Source organism: Heliangelus exortis, chromosome 1 (genome assembly GCF_036169615.1).
Source record: "Heliangelus exortis chromosome 1, bHelExo1.hap1, whole genome shotgun sequence".
Classification (NCBI taxonomy): Eukaryota; Metazoa; Chordata; class Aves; order Apodiformes; family Trochilidae; genus Heliangelus; species Heliangelus exortis.
The window spans coordinates 55,949,615-55,974,819 of NC_092422.1; the positions used below are offsets into that span (position 1 = coordinate 55,949,615).

At 39.4% G+C, this 25,205-nt stretch overlaps 1 protein-coding gene across 1 annotated transcript in view; it reads right to left on the reverse strand.

Moving 5' to 3' along the window:
- NALF1 (NALCN channel auxiliary factor 1) overlaps window positions 1-20,245 on the reverse strand; it is a 441,440-nt gene extending 421,195 nt beyond the window's left edge. Inside the window, exon 1 of the mRNA XM_071742904.1 lies at window positions 18,499-20,245. Within this exon, the coding sequence (XP_071599005.1) occupies window positions 18,499-19,317 (819 nt within the window). The 5' untranslated portion in view covers window positions 19,318-20,245. The remainder of the gene's footprint in view (window positions 1-18,498) is intronic.
- Between the last annotated feature and the right edge of the window lie 4,960 nt (window positions 20,246-25,205).

Below are 25,205 nucleotides of genomic sequence, written 5' to 3' on the forward strand. Positions count from 1 at the left end.
CCCACTGAGCATGTTTTCGTGTTTTTAATGGGCCCTTTTATATTCTGAAAGACCCAGAAGAAGCTATTACTGAGGCAATAGTTCCTCTGGGTCTTTTGCTGGTCTGTACAACTTTGGTAAAGTTTTGAACCTTGTAACATTTAATGGTTTAAAACATTCCCTGGAGTGCATATCTTGAGGTAGGTATGCTCAGATGAGAACTACTTCAAACAGGCTTGGTGTCCCACTATTGTTCTCTCTGAAGCCTAAAATCATTAATGGGGTAGCCAGGAGGGTTTCAGTAGTTTCTTCACACTTCTTGTAGCATAAGAGCATCTTTCTTGGCTCAGAAAATGGAAGGTCTTTTGCAGGATCAGCAAAAGACTTTTGTACGATGTGAAAAAGGGGAGACACATGTAATAAAAAATTACTCAATAGGTGTGATTGGAGATCTTCTACAAAAATACTTTATGAATTCTTCTTAATATTAGTCATATGAGAAATACTTCCCAGCAAAGTCTAACTGCAATTTTCAAAATACTTTCAAACCAAACAAAAAAAGAAACCTACCTAGTACTTTAGAAGGTTAAATATTTCTCATACAAAACACATTGACTACCACTCGATGCTAGTCCTAGTCCTTCAATATTTTCAGCTGACTATGAATATCTTCAATCTGTGGAGGACACTGAGCATACACCAGCAACTTCCCTATATATCCAATTATTAGGCAATTATACCAAAAGAAAAAAAATGGAGAATGGCATCCCTCTGACTGTGATTTTTTTCAGGAAAGGGTTTTAAAAAAAAAAAATGCTATTTTTTCCTGTGAAAAAATACACACAAAAATCGTGCCTATTACAGTGGTTTTAAAAAGCAGCACCTCAGAAAACAAGGTAAGCATGTGGATAGAAGTTGCAACTCATCCAGACAGGAAAAGACTGGGAAAAAAGGCTACTTGGAAACAGTATATTAGTAAAAATTTTGAGGATTATCTTTTGTCCTGTATTTCTCATCAGAATGTAAGTGTACCCTGTTGCTCTTTTCCAGCTATGACATTGTTGCATGACCCACTTCTGCACCATTTCTTTGAGAAAAAATGTTACTCTCCCTCCTAAATGGTACAGAGGATAGATAGATAGATAGATAGATAGATAGATAGATAGATAGATAGATAGACAGACAGACAGGCAGATAGACAGATTAGACTTCAACCCAATCAGACCCTTGGTCAAGGAATATACTGATTACTTTTGGGACAGCAACATTCAAGCTATTTGTGGATTTCCCAGTGTTCCTGGCACAAAACACTTCTGGTCTTCAAGATGCATACATGGCAACAGGCACATCTTAGGAGGGAACTGGGGTGCTTAAATGATAATATATGGCTAATGTAATGTGTAAACAATATGGCACTTACAACAGAGATCATTATTACTCTTCCAAAAAAATTAAAGGAGAAACTGGACGAAATATGAACATAGATGAGAAAGGAAATTCTGTTTTTCATTACCTTTTGTCTCAGAGAGCACTGAGGTGGTACCTGCCTTTTCAAGTACAGATAAGGAGCTTTTGATGATTCAGATATCATAAGAGCAATGGCTTGAATAGATCAATAAATAAAAGAACAATATATCCCAAGAATGGGATGCTGTTTCTTCAAGGGTCCCAAAGATCACCACTTATTCAGTCTCACATTTAAATCATTTTGTATACTGAACCATGCAGGAGAGCTTCCATCTCCATATAACTACTGAGAGAAACCAAGGAAGAGTTCAACACAAACAGATTATTGCAGTTAAAAAAACACTAGCTGTGGTACCAGTTAAAAGTTTTAACCATCTGGAATAAAGCTAGAAGCCTTAATGCCTTATACACCTCCTTAATCTAACAGAAGTCTTTTGGCATGTTCATAAATAGCAGATAAGAGAATTGGCTGATACAAGTTTTCTAGATTTTCAAAGAGCCTTTGAGAACACTTCCTACAAAATGCTCTGAGAGAAACTAAGTAATCACAAGGTGAGAAGTAAAGCACTATCACTGCTTAGAAATCAAGTCCAAAAAGCAGAATGCAAAAGCCAGATACATTTATTAATGGTCACTGCTCCATGTGGCTAAAGGTTAACATCAGGGTGTCCCTAAGTTCTTTACTAGGGACGAGAGTGCTTAATTTATTTATTAATCATCTGGCAATGGGACTAAAAACAAGATGGAGATTTTTACAAGTGACATTACAAGTCTTAGATTAATCAAGGCCAAATCAGAGCTTTTGGGTCACTTAAAAGAGCTGAGTGAAAAGAGAAACAAAGGCAGATAGAATCCAACACTGCCAAGCCAATAGATGCATACTGGAAAGAATCATATGAAATCCTTTGTCTAGAATGAAAATATCAGTATGACAACTGAAGGGAAGGAAAAACCCTCTTGACTTGGACGGATCAGGGAAAATACTCCTCTGGGACTAACAACAATAAAAAGGATAGAGTATTGGTATAGGGATTATGAAGGCTAGCTAAGGTTTATTTATTATGTTAGGAGAGAAATCAGAGAGCTCTAAAGGAAGAAGCTAAAAAGACAGAATGAATAAGTGTAGGCAAATGAATAATGAAGTAAATTATTTCTCTCTCTTAAAAAGACAAATTAAGAATTCAGCAAAACTGAAAAATTGTTTATTTTTTTTATTTTTCATGTAAACCAAACTTCATAGTTGTCACCAAGGCCAAAAGTAACACCATTTCAATGAAGGGCTTCGATTTTTCTGTGGATGTATGCATAACAATTCTTCACAGTGAAGTGCTCTGCTCTTTATAGCAAGCCAGACTCAAACCAACACAAACAATGAATGAAAACTCAAGCTACCTCTGCAGTTACCCTCTTCTACTTCACAAGCACACAGCTTACTCTTATCCCAACTTATATACACTACAAACTACACTTTTCAGTTGCAGGTCTGCTGTCATGGATACCCACCTTTCATTTCCCCTTTCAGAAAATTGTCCTTCTTAGTACAGCATCTTACTGTATCAAAGATCCACAGACAAACAGAATCCACAGAATAGTTTGGCAGAGAGCTTGAGGAAGGGGAAAGAGTAATGGGTAGGCAGCAGTGAATGATAAAGGCAAAAGAATAGCTATATCCTTTAAAAATGTTTAAATTGTCATCTTCGCCACTGGTGGGCAGGAATTGGGAATGTGTTCAGCCCAACCCTGACTGCATCATAGCAAAATATGCTGTGTACCTATATCCTTCACAGTGCTAAAGTAGGTAAACAGTAACATGTGAAACTAACATGGAGCTGCTAATAGCAAAAGGTTAATGCACGAGGACTTGTGGTAAGTGTTTTTTTCCAGGAATCATAGGTAAAAGCCTACACTATAATGTGTTGCAGCTGCAGGGAAGCTCTTGTATTACAGCTGATGTACAGATGTTCTCATTTATGTGTACAAGAAACAAGCAAAGCCCTTCTCTGTCATGAAAGAAACTGCACTTAAATGCTTTTGTCAGTCCTTAGTGATTAGTATGGTCCAAAACTTTATGTCCAAGGGGCATATAAGCAGCAAATCCCTCCATTAGTATTTTGATATATTCAAAATTGTATTTTTTATGGGATTGATTACTGGTTCAGCTACATCACTTTAATATAATTTACATAAATATAATCCTCTTCTTCCACCCTAGCCTCCACAGCAGTGTACCACTAGGCATCAGAAAAGAAAATCCTATAGGAGATTTACAAAAAATTCAGTGATTTATACATATAGGAACAGAAATCCTACCTTAATTATTACAAAGAACCAAGAGAACTAATGCATGGAACACAGCAAGCAGTGAATTTTGATGAAATTTTGGTCATTCTACTACACATTTACAGAAAATTAGGACTTTGAATACCAGTCCAAGTGCCCTTCGAAAATTAAATTTATATATGACAGTAATAAACCCCTTCATGTATGACATTATGCTAATAGAAAGCATATGGGAAAATATTTTATTGGCTCATTTGTATATTTTAAATTGAGTGATATGAGAGAAAAAGAAACTTTGTAAACTAGCAAGTGATTTTCTAACTGTCTGGAGTAGCACTCGTTTTACCTCTCAAGCTTATTCCCAGAGACAGGACATGACACCAAGCAGATCACTGAGCAGCACAGGATGTCAGTTCCTATATTCTACGAACCAAAAAGACACTCTCTCTCTTTCTGTTTCATCAGTATCAGTTCCTTCAGGCTCCAGGATAAAGCAATGTAAGTATTTTCTGACATACATCCAACTGAAGCCTTATATAAATACGTTGTCTATGGTCCTTAGGCCCTTATGAGGACCTAAGTTAAACTTGTACATTTTTTGTCTACCTGCCATGCTGCCTGCTTTCCCTGCTGGCAGGACAATGCCCTCTGCAACTCTGCTGTTTGGTCCCCCCCTGTCAGCTCAGTAGCACCTGGTGGTGAAGAGCTGATCACCTACCTGGAGGCCTCCCCCTGATGTTTCAGTCAATCAAACACACAGATATTATTTCAGCAAATCATTTGTTTATCCATTTTTGCTAAGCCAGTGAATAGCTTTTCTTGCCTCTTTTTAGCACCACCAGAGTTACAGGTTTAAAATTTAAGAAAGCTTCCTTGTGGTTATCAAAGGCTAAAAACATCAAGTCCCATAAAACTTCAGAAGAAGTGTTTATCATTACTTCTCTAAGAACTAATTTTCTTCCCAAAGTGCAGTAAACTTACTTACCAACAACTCAATACATGGCATGAATTTTCAGGGTTTAAAAGCAATGACCACTTGCAATAACTGGGAGTACTGAAATAAAAAAACCCTAGATAATAAAAAAGGGAAAACTAGTAGTTGCCCATACTAGCAAGTATTCTATCAGCAAGGCAATATTCTTTTAGTGTTGTATTTGTTGTATATGTACACAGTGCTTTTTTAATCTTTCAAATAGAAAAGCTTTACTCAGTGAAGAAAAACCACATAAGTTCATACCATAGATATAGTTTCATCCTCAGTGCTGAAAAATATGAAGGAAATTAAAATCTTCACAAGTATATAGAATATGATATAATTAAAGAAGAAAAACAGTTACTTAGGCTTTCCTATCTATCTGCTTGTCAGTTCAGTGGTTACCTAAAATCCAGACTGAACACTGAATCATAATATTCTTTTCTTCTAATAGGAAACAAGAAAATAAATTAGAAGATAAGGAAGGCAGTATTTTATGAAGAAAGGTCAGACGTGCTCTGTTCCTGCAGATTTCCCCCCCTCCCCTCACAATTCTTTTCCTTGTCATGATTGCTTTGATAATTTTTGCACCATGATGAAAATAAAAAACTCAAGAGCTGCCATAAAGAGGCACTGAAAGATTCCTTCAGCCTCATGTCCCAGTGCTGGGAAGGTGCTGCGAATTCCTCAGTGAGGAGCTCAGTCAGCCCAGAGAGACCAAAACGCAGCAGAGCTGCAGTGGTTCTGCTGCACAGAGCCTTGGCAGCTGCAAGGACAGCATAGAGCAAAACTCTGCACCACACTGTGCTTCACCTCCGTAGGCATGCCAGCAGCTGATGGAGGGAAAAGAGCTATAAAAATTAAAAAAAAAAAAAAAAAGAAAAAGAAAAGAAAAAGAAAAAGAAAAAAAGAAGACTAGATGCTCACTAGTGCCTTGATTATGCAGAGGCAAGTGCCATGAATCATTCCAGAGCTTTGGCTCAGTCTTGACTTTCTTGAAGACTGCAGTTTTGAGCTGCAGTCCTGAAGAAATTGCTGAGATTTGGGACTTATCTCCACGCGAGGATTGAATTTCACGTGAATATTAACCAGGAGGGTGGCTCTGGAGAAACACTGCAGATTGAAACAGTGCTGAGACCCTGGCATCTACATTGTTTATGTTTCAGAGGTTTTACTTTGAGGTAACCCTACAGACTGCATGTCCCCTAGTGCCTGCAACTCATTACATGTGCATCTGAGGCATTTCTTCACTTTTACTTCCAGAAGGCAGCAGTCAAGTTTCTGTGATGTGAATGATGATGCAGCAAGAGGGGGAGTGGGGGTGAGTGGGAGATTTGTTTTAAAAGCACAACCCTGACCTGAACTAAAATTCTAAGGTAGGTACAGTCCCAGGAAAGCTGCCTGTACCAAGTTCAAGCACTTAAGATTTGTGAGCTGCCTACCCAAGCGTGTACAGACTCCAAAAGAAATGAAGGGTTGCCTTTTAACCCTATTAAGACAGAAGGTGAAGAAAATAATTAGAAACAGGACCATCCCTTTGAGGAATACAAAGATGCACCTTATCACCCACTGCATGCTATAAGGCCTCTGCATTGCTGAATTACTGTGATACTTGACTTCCTCAATAGTTCTATTATTTGCAGGAAAAAACCCAGAGCATTTCCAGGACTTTTGCTTCTCATTTGAACATATAACGAAACCCTTTTATTACTGGGAGGGTAGTGAGACACTGGCACAGGTTGCCCAGGGAAGCTGTGGATGCCCCCTCCCTGGAAGTGTTCCAGGCCAGGTTGGATGGGGCCTTGAGCAACCTGGTCTGGTGGGAGGTTGCCCATGCAGGGGGGTTGGAACTGGATGATCTTTAAGGTCCTTCCTAACTCAAACCTTTTGAAGATTCTATTCTAATATATATTTGTTCTTTATTAATATATATTCTTTATCCATATATACTATAACTTCCATTTTCTATCCTGTATGGAGAGCCACAAATTTTGAGTAACCCAATAAACGCCTATTGATATTCATACTCCCTGTGAGTGTCCTGATCTTCTCTGCCAACATTAATTTTTATAAAAGTCTGAGATGCAAGTATTTCCTGCAAGCTGCAGAAAATATAATCCCCTCCTCTAGAGGTTCTAAACAATCATAAAAAAAAGGAAAAGATTTCTTCCATCCCAAACACCAGTTCTCTTTAAATCAGGACTGCATTAAAAATTATGAGGAAAAAAACATGCTATAAATATTGACATTCACACCAAAATTTAAGGAAGAATGTTTCTACAGTGTTTGAAAAGAAACAGCCAAAAGTAGACTAGAAACTGCAAAACAGGTTTATATAAATAATTAGGAAGTCACTGAAACTCATGTTTAGCAGAAGCCAACATAATACTGCCCTTTAAAATAACCAAGAAAAAAGATAAAACTCAAATGACAAAAGAGTAACAAAAACCTAATCTCCCAGATAATCACAGCAATCAAGATCATGGCAAAAAAAAAAACAAAACACAGAAACAAACAAAAAAACTTGTTATGTATATTGCAAATAAGCAGAACCAAAAATAATCTAAAATATTCCAATTAAGTAAACAGAACATTTAAGGTAACGTTTTCCATGCTCTGTTAATAGTGGGTAACAGAAGTATACGGAGTTTAGGGTGGTTTTGTTCCAACCAGCAATCCAAATTTCAGTTCAAACACAGAGAGGGTCTCTTCAAAAGAGGTGCAAAGATCAATGTAAGATAGGGCTAGCGCACATACGATATCAAGAAATGGTGCTTGTGTAACCTCCTCATTGCACCTCTTCTGAGAATTATACATATATATATATATATCACATACACACATACATATGTGTATATTATCCCTGTAATTTTTATTTAAGATGAGTCACTGTTAAAATTACTACCTTTTTTGTGAGTGTTGAAGTATACCACAAAGCACAACTTCCATTTTATAGTCAATTCTTCAACTTATGCTTAAATTCTAACTATATTTATACCAACTTAAATATATAGAGTCTTTACAGCAATCAAAGCAACTTTTATGAATTTAGACTAGCAATGTAGATCAGCAGATTAGCATCTGTCATTTTAATCCTGGTGGATAACCTACACTCCTGGTTGGAAAAGGCAAATAAACTCTGCTTTGTTGTCTTCAAGGTTTTTCCACCCCTGGATAGCTGAACATGTTAAACTTATAATATTTTTCTTCCGTGTGCCTGAAAAAAATCAATGGAATAATGGGATCAAGACCAAGTACAAGAAAAAAAAAACAAATCAAAAAAACCACACTAATGTGACAACAATAAAAAATTAGTAGCATCAGTCAAAGGCAAGGAAATGAGAATTTAAAGCACAACGCACCTTGGGTTTATTGTAGCCAATTTTGTAAAGCAAATCAGCCTGAGTTAAATCTGTCCCTTTGTTTTCACATATTTGAGTTTAAAAGTATATCATATACCTCCTTCTACTCTGAAAACAATATTGCATTTAAGTAAAGCCATTGATTTCCATGGAGTAAGAGCTGGTTTATGTCATTGTAGATTCCTGTTTAAATAAAATTGGTCTATATTTGTAAATTAAAATAAAACAATATTTTAAATTCCATACACACCTTGGCTTACATTACATTTACTCAGGTCATGTCCCAAGAATCAATCTCAGCTGCTAAATTTTGAGAAGCTATCAGTCCAGCAATGTTTTAATTTTGTTAATATAGTGAGGTTGCAAAAAATGTATAAGATTCAGCTTTAACATTTCTAAGATTTAAATAGAGACAAAAGAAATCATAATGCACTTCTAACTGAATTCAGATATAAAACAGGAAGCCTCATTTCCTGAACTCCAGTGATACACTATACCCTGTCAGCTAAACTTAGATTATAATAGGGTCATTTCCCCAAGGACTGTTATATCAGAAAGCATAAAGGGAAAAAAATAAAAAATAATTCTACTTTTAACATAATTTGTCCAATATTTCAAATGTGCCTTGTTAAGAAAGTCCAACTTCTTCATAATTCTGGTCAAAGTCCTGGCAGGTACTGTGTAGAAATATTTACAGGAAGACTTTAACTCCATGGGAGAACAGGACTGGAAATTACCACCTCTCATCTCTGGATGTAAGAAAAATTTTAAAAGCCATCCAATGTCACCATGGTTATGTTTTTGTTTTGCTTTCTTTTTTTAAGTGCAGAACCTCAACCCAGTGGAATCTAATCCCCATAGAACCTCATCCCTGGCCCTGCTCCAGCTGTATAGCCAAAGGGGCAGAGCCTCCCTGATCCTGGCAGCACATACTGGGACATCCCATACTTTTTCCCTTCTCTAAAAACTCTCATTATCACAACTGCCCAGTCTCACTTTAAAACACACAATATTACCAGTTTGAATATAGTATGAAAGGGAAAACATGAGAGGATGGGTTTGTACTTACGGGGGTATGAAGCTGGCAATGTTTCAAAACAGACACATCTAGAATACTTTACTTAAAAATAAAAAGGTCAGTGATTTAGGATCTGACAAGGAAAAATGGCTTCAAGTTGTGTCAGGGGAGATTTAGCTTGGATATCAGGAGAAACTTCTTTACAGAAAGGGTTGTTAAGCACTGGAACAGGCTCCCCAGAGAGGTGGTAGAGTCTCCATCCCCGAATGTGTTTAAAAATTGCCTGGATGTGGTGCTTGGGGACATGGCTTGGTTGTGGGTCATCAGGAATAGAGTAATAGGGTTAGGACAAGGCTGGATTTGATGATCTTGAAGGTCTTTTCCAGCCTGAGCAGTCAATTCTATGATTTTATGATTCTCTAGTATGGATCTTTCTCCACTGACAACACTATTTGCCTCTCTTGAACAGGGTTGGAATCAGAAATTTGCTTAAGGTCTTTTCTAACAATTAGTATTATAAATAGATATTAGAATAGTGCATCTCTTCAAAATTTCCAGAGGTTTTAGTCTTTACCAAAGCATAGATTTTGGTTTATTTGTATCTGGTTTTAATTAAAAAGATTATGACTGACAAATAGAATTTTATTTTTATCATTATTATACATTATCATTATTATATTACCATTTTACATTATCATTATTATACATTGAAACTAAAATTTATCATTTTCTCATATTTTTTAAAAGAATCTACCTTTAAAGAGGAATGTGGTACACCAGATCTCACCATGAAGTGATCATCAGTTATACGTCTTTGAATAAATAAGCATTTTTACTTGCAACTGAGAATAAATAAAATATTATTATCCCAAAGCTCTTCCATAAAGAAATTCTGTTTCAACAAATACCTTGCATGAAGGCAATGTCAAGCGTATTCATGGGAAATTTACATGTAATTTTTGTGAGTACATTTTTTTAAAAGTACATACATGTATTATTTATTCCCTGAAATAAGGAGAGTAAGCAAACCAATGTAGAACAATGATAAGCAAATCATCAATGAACAAACTCTTTTCTCCTAAAATAATTAATAAAATGTGAAAAAACCTATTTTTCTAAGTAGCACAGACAATCCACCTTTTCCTCTTCCCTTTAGTAAAAAACATCCTTTAGTTTTGGATTGCCAGCATCTTAAAAAAGTTATAGAAATCTCATTGTTATGCTTTACAGACACGAAGTGTGTTGACAGACCAAAGATCCCATTAACATAAGTGCTCAGGCAAATTGAAGGTAACATCTAATCTAACATGCAGAATATCAGCAAGAATTAAAGATGCATTTATGAAACATTTTAGATTTCATATTTGCTGCCTCCAAAAAATCAGAAACTACATACACTGCACATTCTAAAATGATTTAATTACTCTTGTGGGTTTTTGTTTTTTTTTTTAATTTATAATGGAAAAATTTGAAAATAAAATGGTTTGACCAAGGGACTTGACTAAATTTTAACATTACAAAACCCCATGAAAATGCCAATATCCTATTCCAAAAGTGAAAATTTGGACCTTTTTTTTTTTAATTTGTAATCTCTCAAGTACAGTTTTCCCCTAATTTCATAGAAATAATTTAAATCATCCAAATTGATTTCCAAATTGCATAGAATTTCTAAAAACCAAGACTCAAACATACTGTTTGCTAATAAATTCAATTCAGACCATCTTTGCTACTATTTTTAATCAGCAAGCTGACTTCTAATGAGGAAATATATCAGCAGCAATCTATGTGAAAGGTGAACATTCCAATCAGGATCTCCAAGATGCTACAAAGGACCAAGTTATTCATATAGAACTACAGAAAGTTCATCAATTCAACATTTATCATTACCATTCTCCCAAGGGTTTGGTTGCATTCGACCAGTGCTTCCAAGGGTCCTACTAGTTTCTCCCATAAAGGCTTTAGGACAGTGCTATTTCAAACACAGATTTTGAGCTATGTCCTTCATTTTGGATGAAAGATGAGAGATGAAGAGCAGGAGAATATCAAATATTGATCAACATAATTTCAAAGCTGCTTATGTCATTCCTTGGTGTCTCTGTCATTATGGACTGGGAGCTAATTGAATATAGTTCTTCAACATTCATGGTCTAAAGAAGCACTCTACACTTTTCACATATCTGCCCTGCTTACAAACCAGGTCAGACCACAAATCCAAACCATAAATCTGTTCTTTATTTTTTAAAACGTATCTTCAAATTAATAAAATCTCTCTGTGAGTAAGAATATGTCCCTATTGCCTCACTAAATTTGCAGTCATCTAACTGATTGATGCTGTAAAGTAAACCAAACTATCACACCCTCTCACTTAGCAATGTTTGTTCTTACAGTTCTGACAAGAGAAAAGTACAGTGAAAAGCAGATAGAAAAAGTACAGTATGGTTATCTTAGTAAAGTGGCATAAACATCTAGGAACGTGTGCCTTAAGTGAGAGAGACTGGGTAGGCTTGGGAGTTCCCTCTGATTTGCTCTAAGGGAAGAAAATGAAACCCAGTGTAATGTACAGGAATTCTCACATATGTAGGGATCCCCCTTACAAAACCTTACCTCTCTTGTAAAGAGAGAAGGGAGAATAAGAGTAATAATCTGTAGGCTACCAATTGTTATACAGCTATAACATATTGTTAGATGGTTTCAGGAACAACTGGAAGAAGTGCTATGTAGAAGCTTTTGGCCTCCCCTCTCTTAAAAAGTTATAAAAGTAGAGTTTTGTCATACAAGGCAGTTTCCTGTTTTCATCTTTAAGAAGCAGAATGCATAGCTCACACATTTTTCAGTGACAGGACGCAGTTATTAGAGGAGTGAAAGAGGCTTGTGATTTCACTAGCTTGGTGTGGGGCAGCACAAGTAGTAGGATTTTACAGTTTCTCACAGTTAAATTTTGCAGAGAACACAATTTCATTCAAACTGAACTTTTTATACCAAAAAAATGTTGTTAGGATTCATCTAATACAACTTCAGAGGTTGACAGTGAAGTGTATCTTATATAGAATAATGGTGTGTGCTCTTCAGAGACAATGAACAGACAGTAGGTATTTTAGTGTATAACTTATCTGACCTATTTTAAACTTCCACAATTAGACATTCTCAATAAATTGTGAACTGACTCAGACTGTAGAATTACTGATGTATCTCCACTGATTACAAAAGGAGTCTGTTTTTAAAATTTGATGTGGACACACTAGGCATCTCTTTATTTATTTATTTCCAGGTGACTTATTTAATTTTTCTGTTTTCTGGAGTGTTATGAGTGATATTTCAGAATTTAGGTCCTAAATTCTATTGTTCTTTTTTAGGCAATTCACAGTTCTAAATACATTATGGATCTTAGTGTAAGACTGAAATGATAAATTACTAAGTATAGACCAAATGATTTTTAAGCAGGATAAGTGATAGAACTATAATTTGCATTTTGATTACTTTTCCTAGAAGAAGAAAAAATGAAAGAGCAAGGCTGTCACATGCTCTTCAAGATGCATGTGACATGTACTGCTTGATGCAAAAAGAACCAGTGGACAAAGTAAAATTGGGGGCAGCGCTAGATGCTCCCTAACCATATGATGCTAATACCATGAAGTGTTAAATGGTGGCTGCTGAACTAGGGTGGAATCCACTTCAACTTCTGTGCTGGCCATCTGCAGTCCTTGTTTTCCTAAATCAAGAATGAAGTGCCCATGGACACTACGAAAGGGATGAATCTCTAGATGATGAGCTAGATGCAAACTCTTAGAAAGTTATGTGGGGACTCACTTCTGGAAAGAACACCCTGGGAAATTTGCTCTTTTAGGGTTGAAGAGATCTGACCCTGAGCTAACACAGCATTTAAGAAATTGAATTATTATAAGCATGTGCATAGTCTTCCCTGAGAGCAGGGCCATCCACCTAGCTCAAAAGAGGAGCCTGAAGCAGACTGCTGAATCAGGGTCTTAGGCCAAAATATGACATCCCTAGAATCTCGTCAGTGCTGTGCCTTATTTTAATATTCCAGTGAACTATTACAAGAACAGTTATACTGAATTCATCCACATATTTATCTGAAATTTGTTTTGAAAATTCGATTTCTACTTTTTTGGTTTGTTTTTTAGTAAACTGAACAAATGGCATGTGCAAACATCAGTTTATAGAATGAAATTAGATTCAAAGACTCTTAAAGCTTTTACAATGCATACATTTAAATATCCGGCATTTTAGTTTAACACATTCATTTTTAAAAGAGCCTCAAAAGGCTTCAGGTCAGTAATTAAGGTTTACTGTTTCCAATTTGTATTAGATTCTGACCATCAGTGAACATTTCTGAAGGTTTAATTTGTAAGAGTTTCTTCTGATGAGTTTAGGTATCACTCTTGCACAGAACAGAAATATCGTGTGATGAAGATGTGCAACTGAAATGTCTGACTTTGTGGCAGATGCTGGTGGTCTATGTGACCTTTTGTAACAGAAGGTTTGGTTCTTTTATCACTTGAACTTCTGGTTTCATATTTCTCATCTGCTCATCTTTTCTGCCAGCTTTGCTGAGAGTTTAAATCAAAGCCTAATTAGATTACATATGCTGTTTAGGAAAAACTTCTTGGAAAAGTCATGATTCATATAAGCTTTGATATTTCCAGATAAACGAGAACAAATGTCATTTTAATTGTTTAAAATTACTTTCAACCATCCTCTTACTCAAATAAAATAAGTTCAACACAGTCCTTTGATTAAAGAAAAAGCTATTAACAGAAGCACCAGCTCTATATTCTTATCAACTATACCATCTATGTTTAATGATTAAACCTTTTATTAGTATGCATATTTTTCAGCTACCTAGTCTTATAACCCAACTAGTTTTTTATGTATTTCTGATACCAACGTCATAAAGCTCAAAGCAGAAGTTATTATATGAGATTTAATTATTGGGGGGAAAAAAAAGGGAAAAAAAAATAAAAAGAGGAAAAAGTCTACCTGTACATGTTGAGCACCTAGGATGCCATCTAAAGTTTGCTTTTTAGCAATGTTGATATTATTTTTATTTCTCCCCTTTGGTACTTTAGGAGGAAAATTAAATTATGTTAATATTATTTGAATTATAATGCACTTACCTGAATTACACATTTCAATACTTTAACTAGCACTAAGGAAGGTCACATTATAAATTCTCTCAACTTTTACTGGTTTACAGAAACACAGGTCACAAAACATTAAGATATTTTGTTCAAACATTAATAAATACATCTGCCAAGAAAGCCCTGTCCTCTGATACTTTTCACAAAGCTGTAAGTTCTAAATCTCTCTCTCTCAAAAAAAAAAAAAATTAAAACCTTTACGTTTATATGTCCTACTTAGCTATTTGACCTAGTTCTTAATCAGAAGTAGCCAGAATTTTCTTTTATTCCACAGAGCGATTGCCTGCTGTCTTAAGAATAAGAACTTGAGTATTTCCCCTGATAGGAAGCTGACAAGTCATTATGAGGAAGTGTGTCTTCCAACGTCAAGCCAATGCAGTTCTCTGTTGTTTGAAAACAGTCCTGAGTCACACGGCATATAAATATTATATTCTGAAAAGCAAGAAACTATATATACTGCCAAGAACAATCTCTGTATATGTAACTGCTACTTTATAAATTTTACAAAAGAAAAAATTTCATACATGTTTTTTTAAAAGTTATATTAAATTTACCATAGAAAAACAGAAATGTAGATCCAGATCCTCAGTTACTTTAGTGATTCAATAATCCTACAGCAACACCTTGGTGGATATGTAATACACAGTTTCTTTGGCTTATATTTACTGTTTAGCCTTTACTGCTATATGACTATTAAGACAAGAAGACAATATACAAAGACATCAGATTCAAGGATATTTTTAAGAAATAAGTTGACAATGGATTTAGAGTGAGACAACACTGTCTTCTGATACTAACTTCCAAACAACATACAGAGTCTACTGACATACTAACAATACAAAAAATATGCATATTTAGTGATACTATTAAAAATAGTGATTTTCCAGATGTTCTAAAACTCAAAATTCTCAGCATTTTCTACAAAATTCTCCAAAATCCTAATGCAACTCACTAAGAACTTTAATAGTAAGACCTTAAATACACGGTGGCATTATTTTTAAAAAAATAAATGAGTAAGTATACTTAGATATGAAAACTGAAAGAAAAACACACCATGTAGAATAATAACTAAATGTGAACTCATAACCCATACAACTCCTGAGTGCAAAATTTTGCAGTACAAAGCAATTTATAGAAAATATGTTTCAGAAGCCAGGAGAAATGTAGTGGAACATAGAATATTTTGAAAGTAAAGCTAATTTTCTTCCAGTTTAAGAAAAAGCAATGAAAAAATAAAGTCTGAGGTTTAGATTCATGCATAAAAAATGTACTATTTGTTATAGCCAACAGTATACACTTGAAAGGCATAACTTGCTGAACTGAGAAACCTTCAAGATTTTCACTCCTTACTCTGAGAACTGACTGTGTTGAGGGTGGGGAATGGTGGTGGGGAGAGTTGGGGAAGGGGGAAATAATACCCGATTACAAGTACTACGTTGACTGGTATTCAGTATCAATTGCATTGATTTTTTCATCATCTGTAACTGGTCAACTGGATTAAAAGCTCTCTTCATCTGTGAATTAAACAGCCCTCCCAGAATACTAAAGATGTCTTAAATAGAGGTAGATTATTTAAGAAGCCTTACACTGTATTAACTCAGTGCTTACACACACAGTTATTAAGTGAAGTCAGTATTTTCAGGATTTTGTTTAAAAGAAAAGCAGTATGCCACATAAACCAATCAAATGGTTTCTAACTAAAATGCAGTTAGACGTCATTACTTTCTGTTCTGATTCTTAAACTAGAGAATAACCTAGTTGTCCAGTGGTCAAGAAATTAACACTTATTTACACACACAAGAAAAAACCCTATCCCCTGACCGACTTTTTATAAATTAAATACGTATAAAACACCAGAAAGTCCATCAAAACATTCCCGTTGTCACCATGTATTCACCACCAGTTTCTAGTTTCACCCGCACACTCTTCAGGGTATACCATGCACAAACACATCACCACACACGGCTCCCAGCCCTTTTGGACCTGCAAAACGCTTGTCCCTCTCAGCCAACAGAGCCACTCAGAACTTTCCAGAGGTTCCTGCAGGTACCGGGCCGGCAGGCAGGAGCAGCAGAACCGCCTCTCCCCATCCCTCCCGCCTGCTGCCTGCGCCTCCTGTGCAGCACCTTGGACAGCAACCGCCCCGCCGCCCCAGAGAGAGGAAGAGGAAACGCTCCGAGCACGCTGGGTCTGGGGTCGATTTCTCCTCCACCCCTCCCTCCCCACCCTCCCCCTTATTTTTAATTTTGAACACAGGCTGGTTGGCCAAATTCTCAAAAAAACAGAGCAATACCGTCTTGGCACAGGGGGACCGGGAGACCGCAGGTCACTAGAACTGTGTTTCTCTAGTTAATTTGTGCGGTTCAGGCAATCACTGTAATGCCAGCAGCTTTTCCTCTCCATCATTAGACGAGTATTTATCCTTATTCAGTCTCCGAAGGGAAAATCATTATAGAGCGTACATTTGATGCATTTGATGTTCTGTTCATTTTTCAACACCTTTTTATACCATGATATACTTTAGAGCAACTGCACGCTTTGTGGTAAAGTTCAGTCAAACTGTACTGACACGAAAAAAAAAAAAAAAAAAAAAAAAAAAGCCAAACAAACGAAAAAACACTTTAAGGAAGTAAATATTCTTCCACAGCACTGAGTAGTAGTAGGTCAATTTCTAGTTAAAGAACAACTGAAATGGCAAAGATGTCCTAACACTGGTTAGGCATCTCTTTACATTTAATAGGCTTTTTCTTCTCCAGTTCACTCAGGAAATAAAATGCATTTACATGACCAATAGCTGAGCACACAACATATATACACTGGGTGTGTACACACATAGTTCATAAACTTGTAACAGTGGAGTCAAAATTACTGATGAGACTACTTTACGTTTGCCAGGTTTAACAAGAAAAAAGAAGTACAGCAACTTTTCTACTTTATCCAGCAGGATTTTTCAGCTTCTGGAGTGACTGTGGATTCATTTCTGTGTCAAAGGTATGTGAAAATTACACTGACTTATTGGTGAATGGGATTCTTTAGGCCTGGACTATTACCATGAAATTATTTCAGAAGGCCCTGCTGAAGTTAGAAAGCACAGAGGTCCTGCTAGGCCTTCAGTTCAGAGCAGTGATTTGTATGCACTGTTGTGACTGACTGCTAAAGCAGGATTTGGTTCAGACTGGTTAATGTAGTGCTACAGTCGTCAGGATAATCCATTTCAGAGGAGAAACCATTCACCTGGCCCAGCTCTCAACAAATACTCAAACACTTGAGGCAAAAAAAGCATGCAGTTAGTTATTTCAGGCGCCAAGGGCAACACTTCTCTCTGTCCTGTCTTGTCTTGGGAGCTAGACAACTAAATCTTGCGCAAAAGTACAGAGAAGACAACAAGCCGAAGTGAGACCCTGCCTTCTAACAAAGCAAAAGAAAAACCTCCGGATCTCTCTGAGCCCTCACGGGCACCACCAAAGAAAGTGGCCGCGGCTTATCGAAATGCTGTCACCACCGCTACCCAACCAGGGGCCACCGCGGCGCCGGTTGACATCAACCCTCGTCCTCCAGCTCTTCCCGGCTCCACAGCTTTCGGCAGAGTTCCTGGAGACACAGTCCAGCTCCCTACCCCCGAGTCGGTCGAGAGCCTGCCTGCTCCACCGCCCCGCGCATCGCCGCAGCCCCCGGAGAGAAGCTCCCGACGGAACCCACCGGCAGCTCCCAACCCCCGCGAAGGGACAGACGTCCGTCCCCCGAGCATCCCGGCCACTCGTTGCCCGTTGCCCCGCGCCTCTCGGGGTCTTGCCCACAGGCCTGAAGGATCCTGCCCCGGAGGGCCCGGGGACAGGGTGGGCTGAACCGTCGGGCCGTCCCGGGCCCCGCTCATTGGCCTGCAGCCCCTGTCGCTGCCTGCCGCCAAGCCGCATCCTAGCCCGCTGGAAGCCGGCAGCCGAGCCGGAGCCAATCGCATATTCATGAGGAGGGGGAAATCCAGCTCTGCACTCCCAGAGCACCCAAGACTACTTTTTTTTTTTTTTTTTTTTTTTCTTTCTCTTTTTCTCCCAACCTTCCCCCCTCGCTCTGCTTCCCTTTAATCGATGCGCTAACGGGGGCTCCTCGCCGGATTCCTCTACAGCACCCTAAAAAACCGCGGCGGCCGGCGCCAGGAGCAGAGACCGAAGCAGCCAAAACACGGACCACGGCAGCCACAACAGACGGAAGAGGCACGCCAGCCCGCCAGCCAGGGACAGGAAACACAGCAGGGGCTCCTACCTTACAATCCTCAGGACACGATTTCACCGAGTACTCATCCGACTGTAAATATTTCTGGAGCATAACCTCAAACTCTTCGTATTTCTCCTGAGCGTGCTGGTCGTAGCGCTGGTAAGCCTGGACGCACTGGCTGCAGGAGCCTTCCCCCCTCAGCACCACATCCAGACTGCAGTTCAAAGTGTCCGGATTGGACAACCCGGCGAACAACTCCCAAAGTGTGTAGGAATTACAAAAGGAAAGGTAAAAATCCGTCAGGTCCCAGCCGGGAGCCGGGCTCTGCCCCGCGCCCCGCGGCCGCTCCGGCCCCCCCCGCCTCCGGCACACCGCCTCCGCGTCCCCAACGCTGAAGCACTGCCCGGACGAGGAGCCCGGGGGGGGGCACGTCTCCAGGGGCCTGGCGGTGGAGTTCCCCAGGAAAGCAGCCTTGCCGTGCCGGGGCTCGGTGCCGTTGGTGCGGCCGCCGCGGCTGCCGCCGTCGCTGCTGCCGGGGGAGGGCGGGAGGGAGGGCGAGGGGGGGGCGAGGAGCCGGGGCGCGGGGGGCGCCGGGTCCCCCATGCCCGCCAGCAGCTCCGGCTCCGCGGGCTCCGGCTTCTCGGGCGGCGGCTGCTCCTTCTCTCCGGTCCCCGTGAATTTGGCCTCGGCGCAGAACCACAAGTGATCAGAGAGCAGGACTGTGAAAAACAAGAGCGATGCCAGGGACAGTCGCCATTTCTGAGCCCTCTCTGAATCCGTGAAGGGTTTCTCGTTCTCCCGGGGTGCGAACCAGATTTTTAAGCCGTCATCATACTGCCGACTGCACATCCAAGCACCCCTGGTCATATTTTGGGAACGCACAGCCCTGGCCGACTCCACCGTGAGGGCTCCTTTGCCAGTGTCACCACAATATGCATTGACTTAAAAGATTGGGGGGATTTTCTTGCCTGCCTTCGCTTCTCTCGCTCTCTCGCTCCCTCTTCCACTCTCCCCCTCTCTCTCTTTCTTCTTTCTTTCTTTCTTTCTTCTTTTTCTTCCTCTGAGATATTCTTGGGTTTCGCCAGTGGCTCTGCCTGGGTCTCACCACACGAAGCAGCCCCAGTCCATCCAACGCGGAGTGCCGTGGAGAAGATAAGAGCAATAACGCAGAGAGAGGAGGAGGGAGAGGAGATGGTGGTGGTAGTGGTGATAGTTGGTGGTGGCGGGGCTGCGCGGCTGGTCCTTTCCCCCTCTCACCCAGGCATGGTCAGATCGCAGCTCCCCATCTCCCTCCTGAGAAAAGCCCGCTGCCCCCGGACAGCTGCATGCCGCGTCCCCCGCTGCCGACGGACGGCTCCGGGAGGGCTCCTCGCCTCCTCTTCCTCCCTGCCGCCGCCGCTGCTCCTCTTCCTCAGCCCCGAGCCGCGGCACAGATGCCTGCACCGCTGTCTCCGTCTCCTCTTTCTCCTCTCCCCCCTCCGCTCTTAACTGGAGAGACGCTGCTGCAGGGCTCCCGGAGCGCTGCCGAGGATGCTGAAGAGGAGGAGGAGGAAGAGGAAGAGGAGGAGGAGGCTGCCGGGGCCGCCGCCGCTGCTGGTGACAATGGGCTGCGGCTGCCGCCGCTGCTGCCGCCGGGCGCGGTGTCCCCAGGCGCACGGGGCGGAACTGCCTGGCTGGGGGCCCCCGATGGGCACAGGCATCTTGGGCCCCTGGGCTAAGTTGCCGCCATCTTCGTCCGGGAGAAACACTTTTTTGGGGGGAGCTCTGCCTTTTGCGTCATCTCCTCCCGCGCCGAGATCTCTCTATCCTGGCGCATTGGCAGCCGCGGCAACTCTGCCTCCTCCTGCCTGAGGAGGAGGAGGAGGAGGAGGAGGTGGGAGAGGCACTGGGGACCACATGGCCCCTCCAACGGGCTTCCTCGGTGCAACTCTTGCTGCTCGTCTCAGCCAAGGTACTCCTCGTTACCACCTTCCAGCCCTCTCTCCGTCAGGGTCTTCTTCCCTTTGTGGCCCTGAAACACCATGTCCAGGCAGAGCGGTGACTGAAGAGGTCTGTCCCTGTGCCTGTCCTTGTCATAGCAAGTCACAGATGGCATATGAAACTCCAGGCACTGGATCCTGGCAGGTTTTGCCCCTGAACGCAGCTGCCTGTCTTTGACTTAGCGAACTGGAAAACCAAAAGCCCATAAATCCCAAGCTGATCCCCCAAGAGCAGTTTGCCAAAACCCTGGTCCAGCACAGGAGCTGGGTAAATACTGTCAGTCTTTGTGCTTCACCTTTTAGATGACACTGCTTGGAGAGAAAGACAGAGCAGCAGACTCAACTCTCTCACTAGGGTGATAAATCACTGATAATCTCAGCTCAGACCCACAGCAGAGATCCCACCACCTTCTAGCCCCTACCAGCAGGGTGTCTTGCTTAAATAAGCATGCTGTTTGGTGACTACTAAGTGACCTTCATCTCACCTGGGGACACATCTGAATGTAACGGCAGTAGGAAAACTTGGATCCTGCACAAGACATGAGAAGGTGCCAGTTTGAAGTTGAACATTATCAGGTGAAGGTCTAGAGTTGCAAGGTCTTCCTCTCAAGGTATTGGTATGCTATCTGGGCAGAGCATAACCAAGATGTGTATTTTAATTTATCCATTGGACTGGGGGAAGGTTTAGAGGTGATACTTTTCCTTATTCTGGAGGCTTTCTCCATCCTAGGGTGGAGAACTGCTAATGGCCCTTGAAAAGAGTGTACAATGTAGCCCAAAAGGTGGCTTTTCCTCATTTTTTGTTTTTAAAAAGCTGTCTATAAGCTGATACAAGTAGCTAATGGCTGTCTAATTAATCTTTGAAAGGTGTAGTGGGAAGAAAACTGAAACTAAAGGAATCAGAGGAGGATAAGGTTGTACCTTTCTGACTGTAGCTGTGGTTAAATGAGGGGTGAGTTTACCAAGGAATGTGCTGGAATTTCCCTCACTTTGAGTAATAAGTCAAGGCTGGGTTTCTTTCAAAAGGAGATAGTATACCTCAAACAGAAGATGCAGACCCAAGGGAGGAGATGCTGAGTGAAATTCTATGCCCTGTGTTATGCTGGGGGTCAAAGCATATTATCATAATGGTCTCTTCTGGCCTTAAAAGATCTATGAGTCAAATTCTACATCGAGCAGAAGTTATCCATGGAATTTTATTATGTTAGACTATTTAAAGACACAGAAGTAAGTGCTAATGTAAGAAAAAGTCTACAGTGCTCAAATCAGAATATGTCTTTGCAATTCTCAATCAACTCATACCATCTGCTAATGGTAGATTATTAATTTTGGTCTTGGAGATTTGATTGCAACAATTTGATACACTGAACCCTAATACTCAATCTGAAATTTTGTAATGCTTTTTGTTCTGGGACAAGACTGTGACCAAGCTTTTCAAAGGGAATCAGAACAACTTAACTTCTCCAACTTTTAGTGTCTTTTAATTAATAATGTTCTCCTTGTTTGATGATGCACTTGGTGGTGGAATAGAGGGACTGAAATAAATACAGGGGGAAAAAAAACAAATGAACCAAACAACAGGGGTAAGCAACAGGTTCCTGACATCAGCTCTGAGATTTTCAGAATGTGCTCTATTAAGATACGTGGAACTAGCTGCATAATAGTTCTATTTGACAGCCAATCTCAGAGTGAAGAACGTTGGTTTTGGATTTCCCACCTAGCAAACCGGTTTGATTTATTTATTTGTTTTTAAATATTTATTTCCTGTTGGAAAAATGAAAGAGCAATAGGCAATTTTGCAGTCCACAAGGAAATAAACAATGTTCTTTATCTCCATAGTGGAATTTTAACTAGCAGATGCTCGTATACAGACCTCACCCAAAATTTAATAGAATTAATTCCTAAATTTGTGCTTTTCTGTTTAAACTGATATAGGGAAAAAAAGAAAAAAAAAAACATTTCCACTCCATGCAATATTTTCACACATTTCCCAACTTTTGTCTGGCAAAATTGAGTGGGAATTCTTTTTCAACACCTAGCGATAAACTATCAGAAGACATTCAGCATTCCCAAAATGAGCACATCCTTGCTTTTCCAGTGACAGTTTTCTGTAACAGAGAATGTGTCATGCAGAACTGTTGTTTTGCCTGTTATATTTCCCCCAAAGTCCCGTTCTCTCTCCACCTAGCATGGTGAATAAACTTACAACACTGGTTCCTGGTGGATATGAACAGATGCAGTTCAGTTCTCTGGTGCCCCTTAGTGTTAGGTCTTGGTGCTCAAGGGAAGAAAAAAAAAAAAAGTCTATAAAGTAGTATCTGAAAGTCGAGAAGCTGATTGCATGCAGTGGGGGAAAGAACCTGAAGTAGATGCTGTAGCTGCTTTCTTTCAAAGATCCTTGCAATTGTTGTCATCATAAATATGACTGAAATAGAATTTTGTTTAAACTAGGTTAATTAATTATATGAATGTGAAGAAAAGGGGCAAACAAGAATATCATTACAGAATTATGGCCCCATATTCATAGTTCATCTTAAATAACTGTAGTAGCTCAAAACACTGGCTTCACTTTGACATTGCACTTTTTCTTGGGAATATTTATTACTCACGTGTCAAAGCTTGGCAAGTGTGAGAAACTCATGGAAGTCTGTTTCCCTTGCTGGTGGGTCACCAGATGTTCCATAGATGTATTTCCCCAAAATAATGTAGTTCAGCTTCAGCTCTGCCATGCAGCGCTTCAGTCACTGCAATCAGAACTCATGTTCTTTAATTCTTTGACTCATAATATATAAGATAGTTACCAAGCACTGAGGACAAAGTCTAGCAGAATGGGCATGCACAACATCCAAGAGACTTGAAGCTATTGCTGAACCTACATGCCATGCGTTTTCTTTGTGAAAGCACTTTAGCTTATCAAGCAGATGTAATTCTTTACATAACATGTTAATGGTGATAAACAGTCATCAGAATAGAAAGCTTTCTTGTTTCAAACTAAACTTCCTTACTTTTTTTCCCCAACATCATGCATACAATAATTTCCTGTGTTAGTATCTTGCTTTTTTGATACAAAATTTTAAGGTCTGAACAGCTGTATATAAGGTGTTTCTGATTATTTTAACAGGTTTGAGAGCAGTGTATCGTCTTTGTCATGTGTATTCTTCATAAAAGAAAAAAATGTGTTCTCTAATTGCTAAACAGCCCTTCTTTTTTTGTAAAATCTTGCATCAGACTATTTTAAAAATAACAGATCCTATTTTATTTTGGGGGGTTGACTGGTCCTACTGATAGGATCAATAGTTGCAACAATAGTTAGAAGAGATAGTCAGTTAAGCTTCATTGGAGTGTGATCCAGTATTAAATACTAAGAAAATATTAACATACCCTTTCCTAGTTCCTCTTATATTGATTATTTTTTTTCAAGTAATAAATGTATATTTAATGGGAATAGCTGTACCTTCTTTTTAGGCAAAAGGATGTGTCAAGTATGCATTTCAGCATCCTCATAACTGTATTGTTTTGTTTTATTTTGACTTCTTACAACAAATTGTGGGTATTATTTTACCTATTGCTTGGGAAGGGAGTCAGAGATTTAATTATCTGAGTCTATTTGCTACGAATAATATCCATGAAGGTTATTACAGACAAGAGCACTGAATTATTTCCCATCACACTCCCACTCCTAATGTTTTAGTTTCCCATTCAGTATTTTTCAGAAAGCTGAATTGTTGTGAGAAAGCTTCAGGCATCTGGACCTGATTGCTCTAAAGCAATGGGAAATTTATATTAATGTTAGCAGGCATTGAAACTAATGCCTGTTCGGACAGCTCTAATTCAGATTTTAAGATTTTTGCACTCTCTTTTGTTCCTTCATTCCACATTCAATTTTGTCCCTTCAGTTTGCTTTGTCTTGTTTAACTTTTTCTTACAAAATGAGAGGATTAACTCTTAAGTATAAGTTAAGTATTAGCTTACACCCAGTAAGTTATAAAAGTTTATCAGACTTAATTTCAAAAGTCTGTGCAGTACAAACCTGGAAGATACTCCTATTTTTAAATTAATTGAATTATCCTGCAGATGTTTGCTGTATATCCCATGAGCCTCCTAGATAGAGAATGAAAATACATTTTTGCTTGTTGACATTTTTATCCTTGGACCAATGAGGTGATCACACAGGATTTGGAAGTCTGATAATTTCTCACCAAAAATTTTAGGTCATCTTTATCGTGACATCTTTATAATGAGGGCTCAGTCATAATATTACATCCAGCTGGTATATTTGGGCATGAGCTGAAATGAACTCAGACTATTCTTCATTAACTGAAGCCATCAAACAAATGAAATATATCTTTTGCACATGACTGCAGCAGGAAGAACATAATATAAATGTCTCACACAAATTAGCCTGTGCCTATTAGAGTAAGGTCTGATCCAAAGCATGCTGAGATCTGGGGAAAATTGCATTGGGTTTTTAAACCAGGCTTGTAGAAAGGAAACAGACAGAAGAATAGAGATTTCCCCCATATGGGGATGGAAGAAAAGGGACTGAAAGAACAACGAAAGGTAGATTACAGCTTTTCAAATATTTTTTTCTCCTTTCCTTCTCTAACTAATTGTATGCATTTGCTGTTTTCTAATAAATGTCATAGCCTGATTATGTCTTTATAGACATTAGAGACATTTTTTTGTATTTTCTGCTTGATTACCCTGTAGACATCCCAACCATCCCTTGTGTCAAAATTCACCTTACAGGAAAGAGATAATACTTGATTTTTCTCA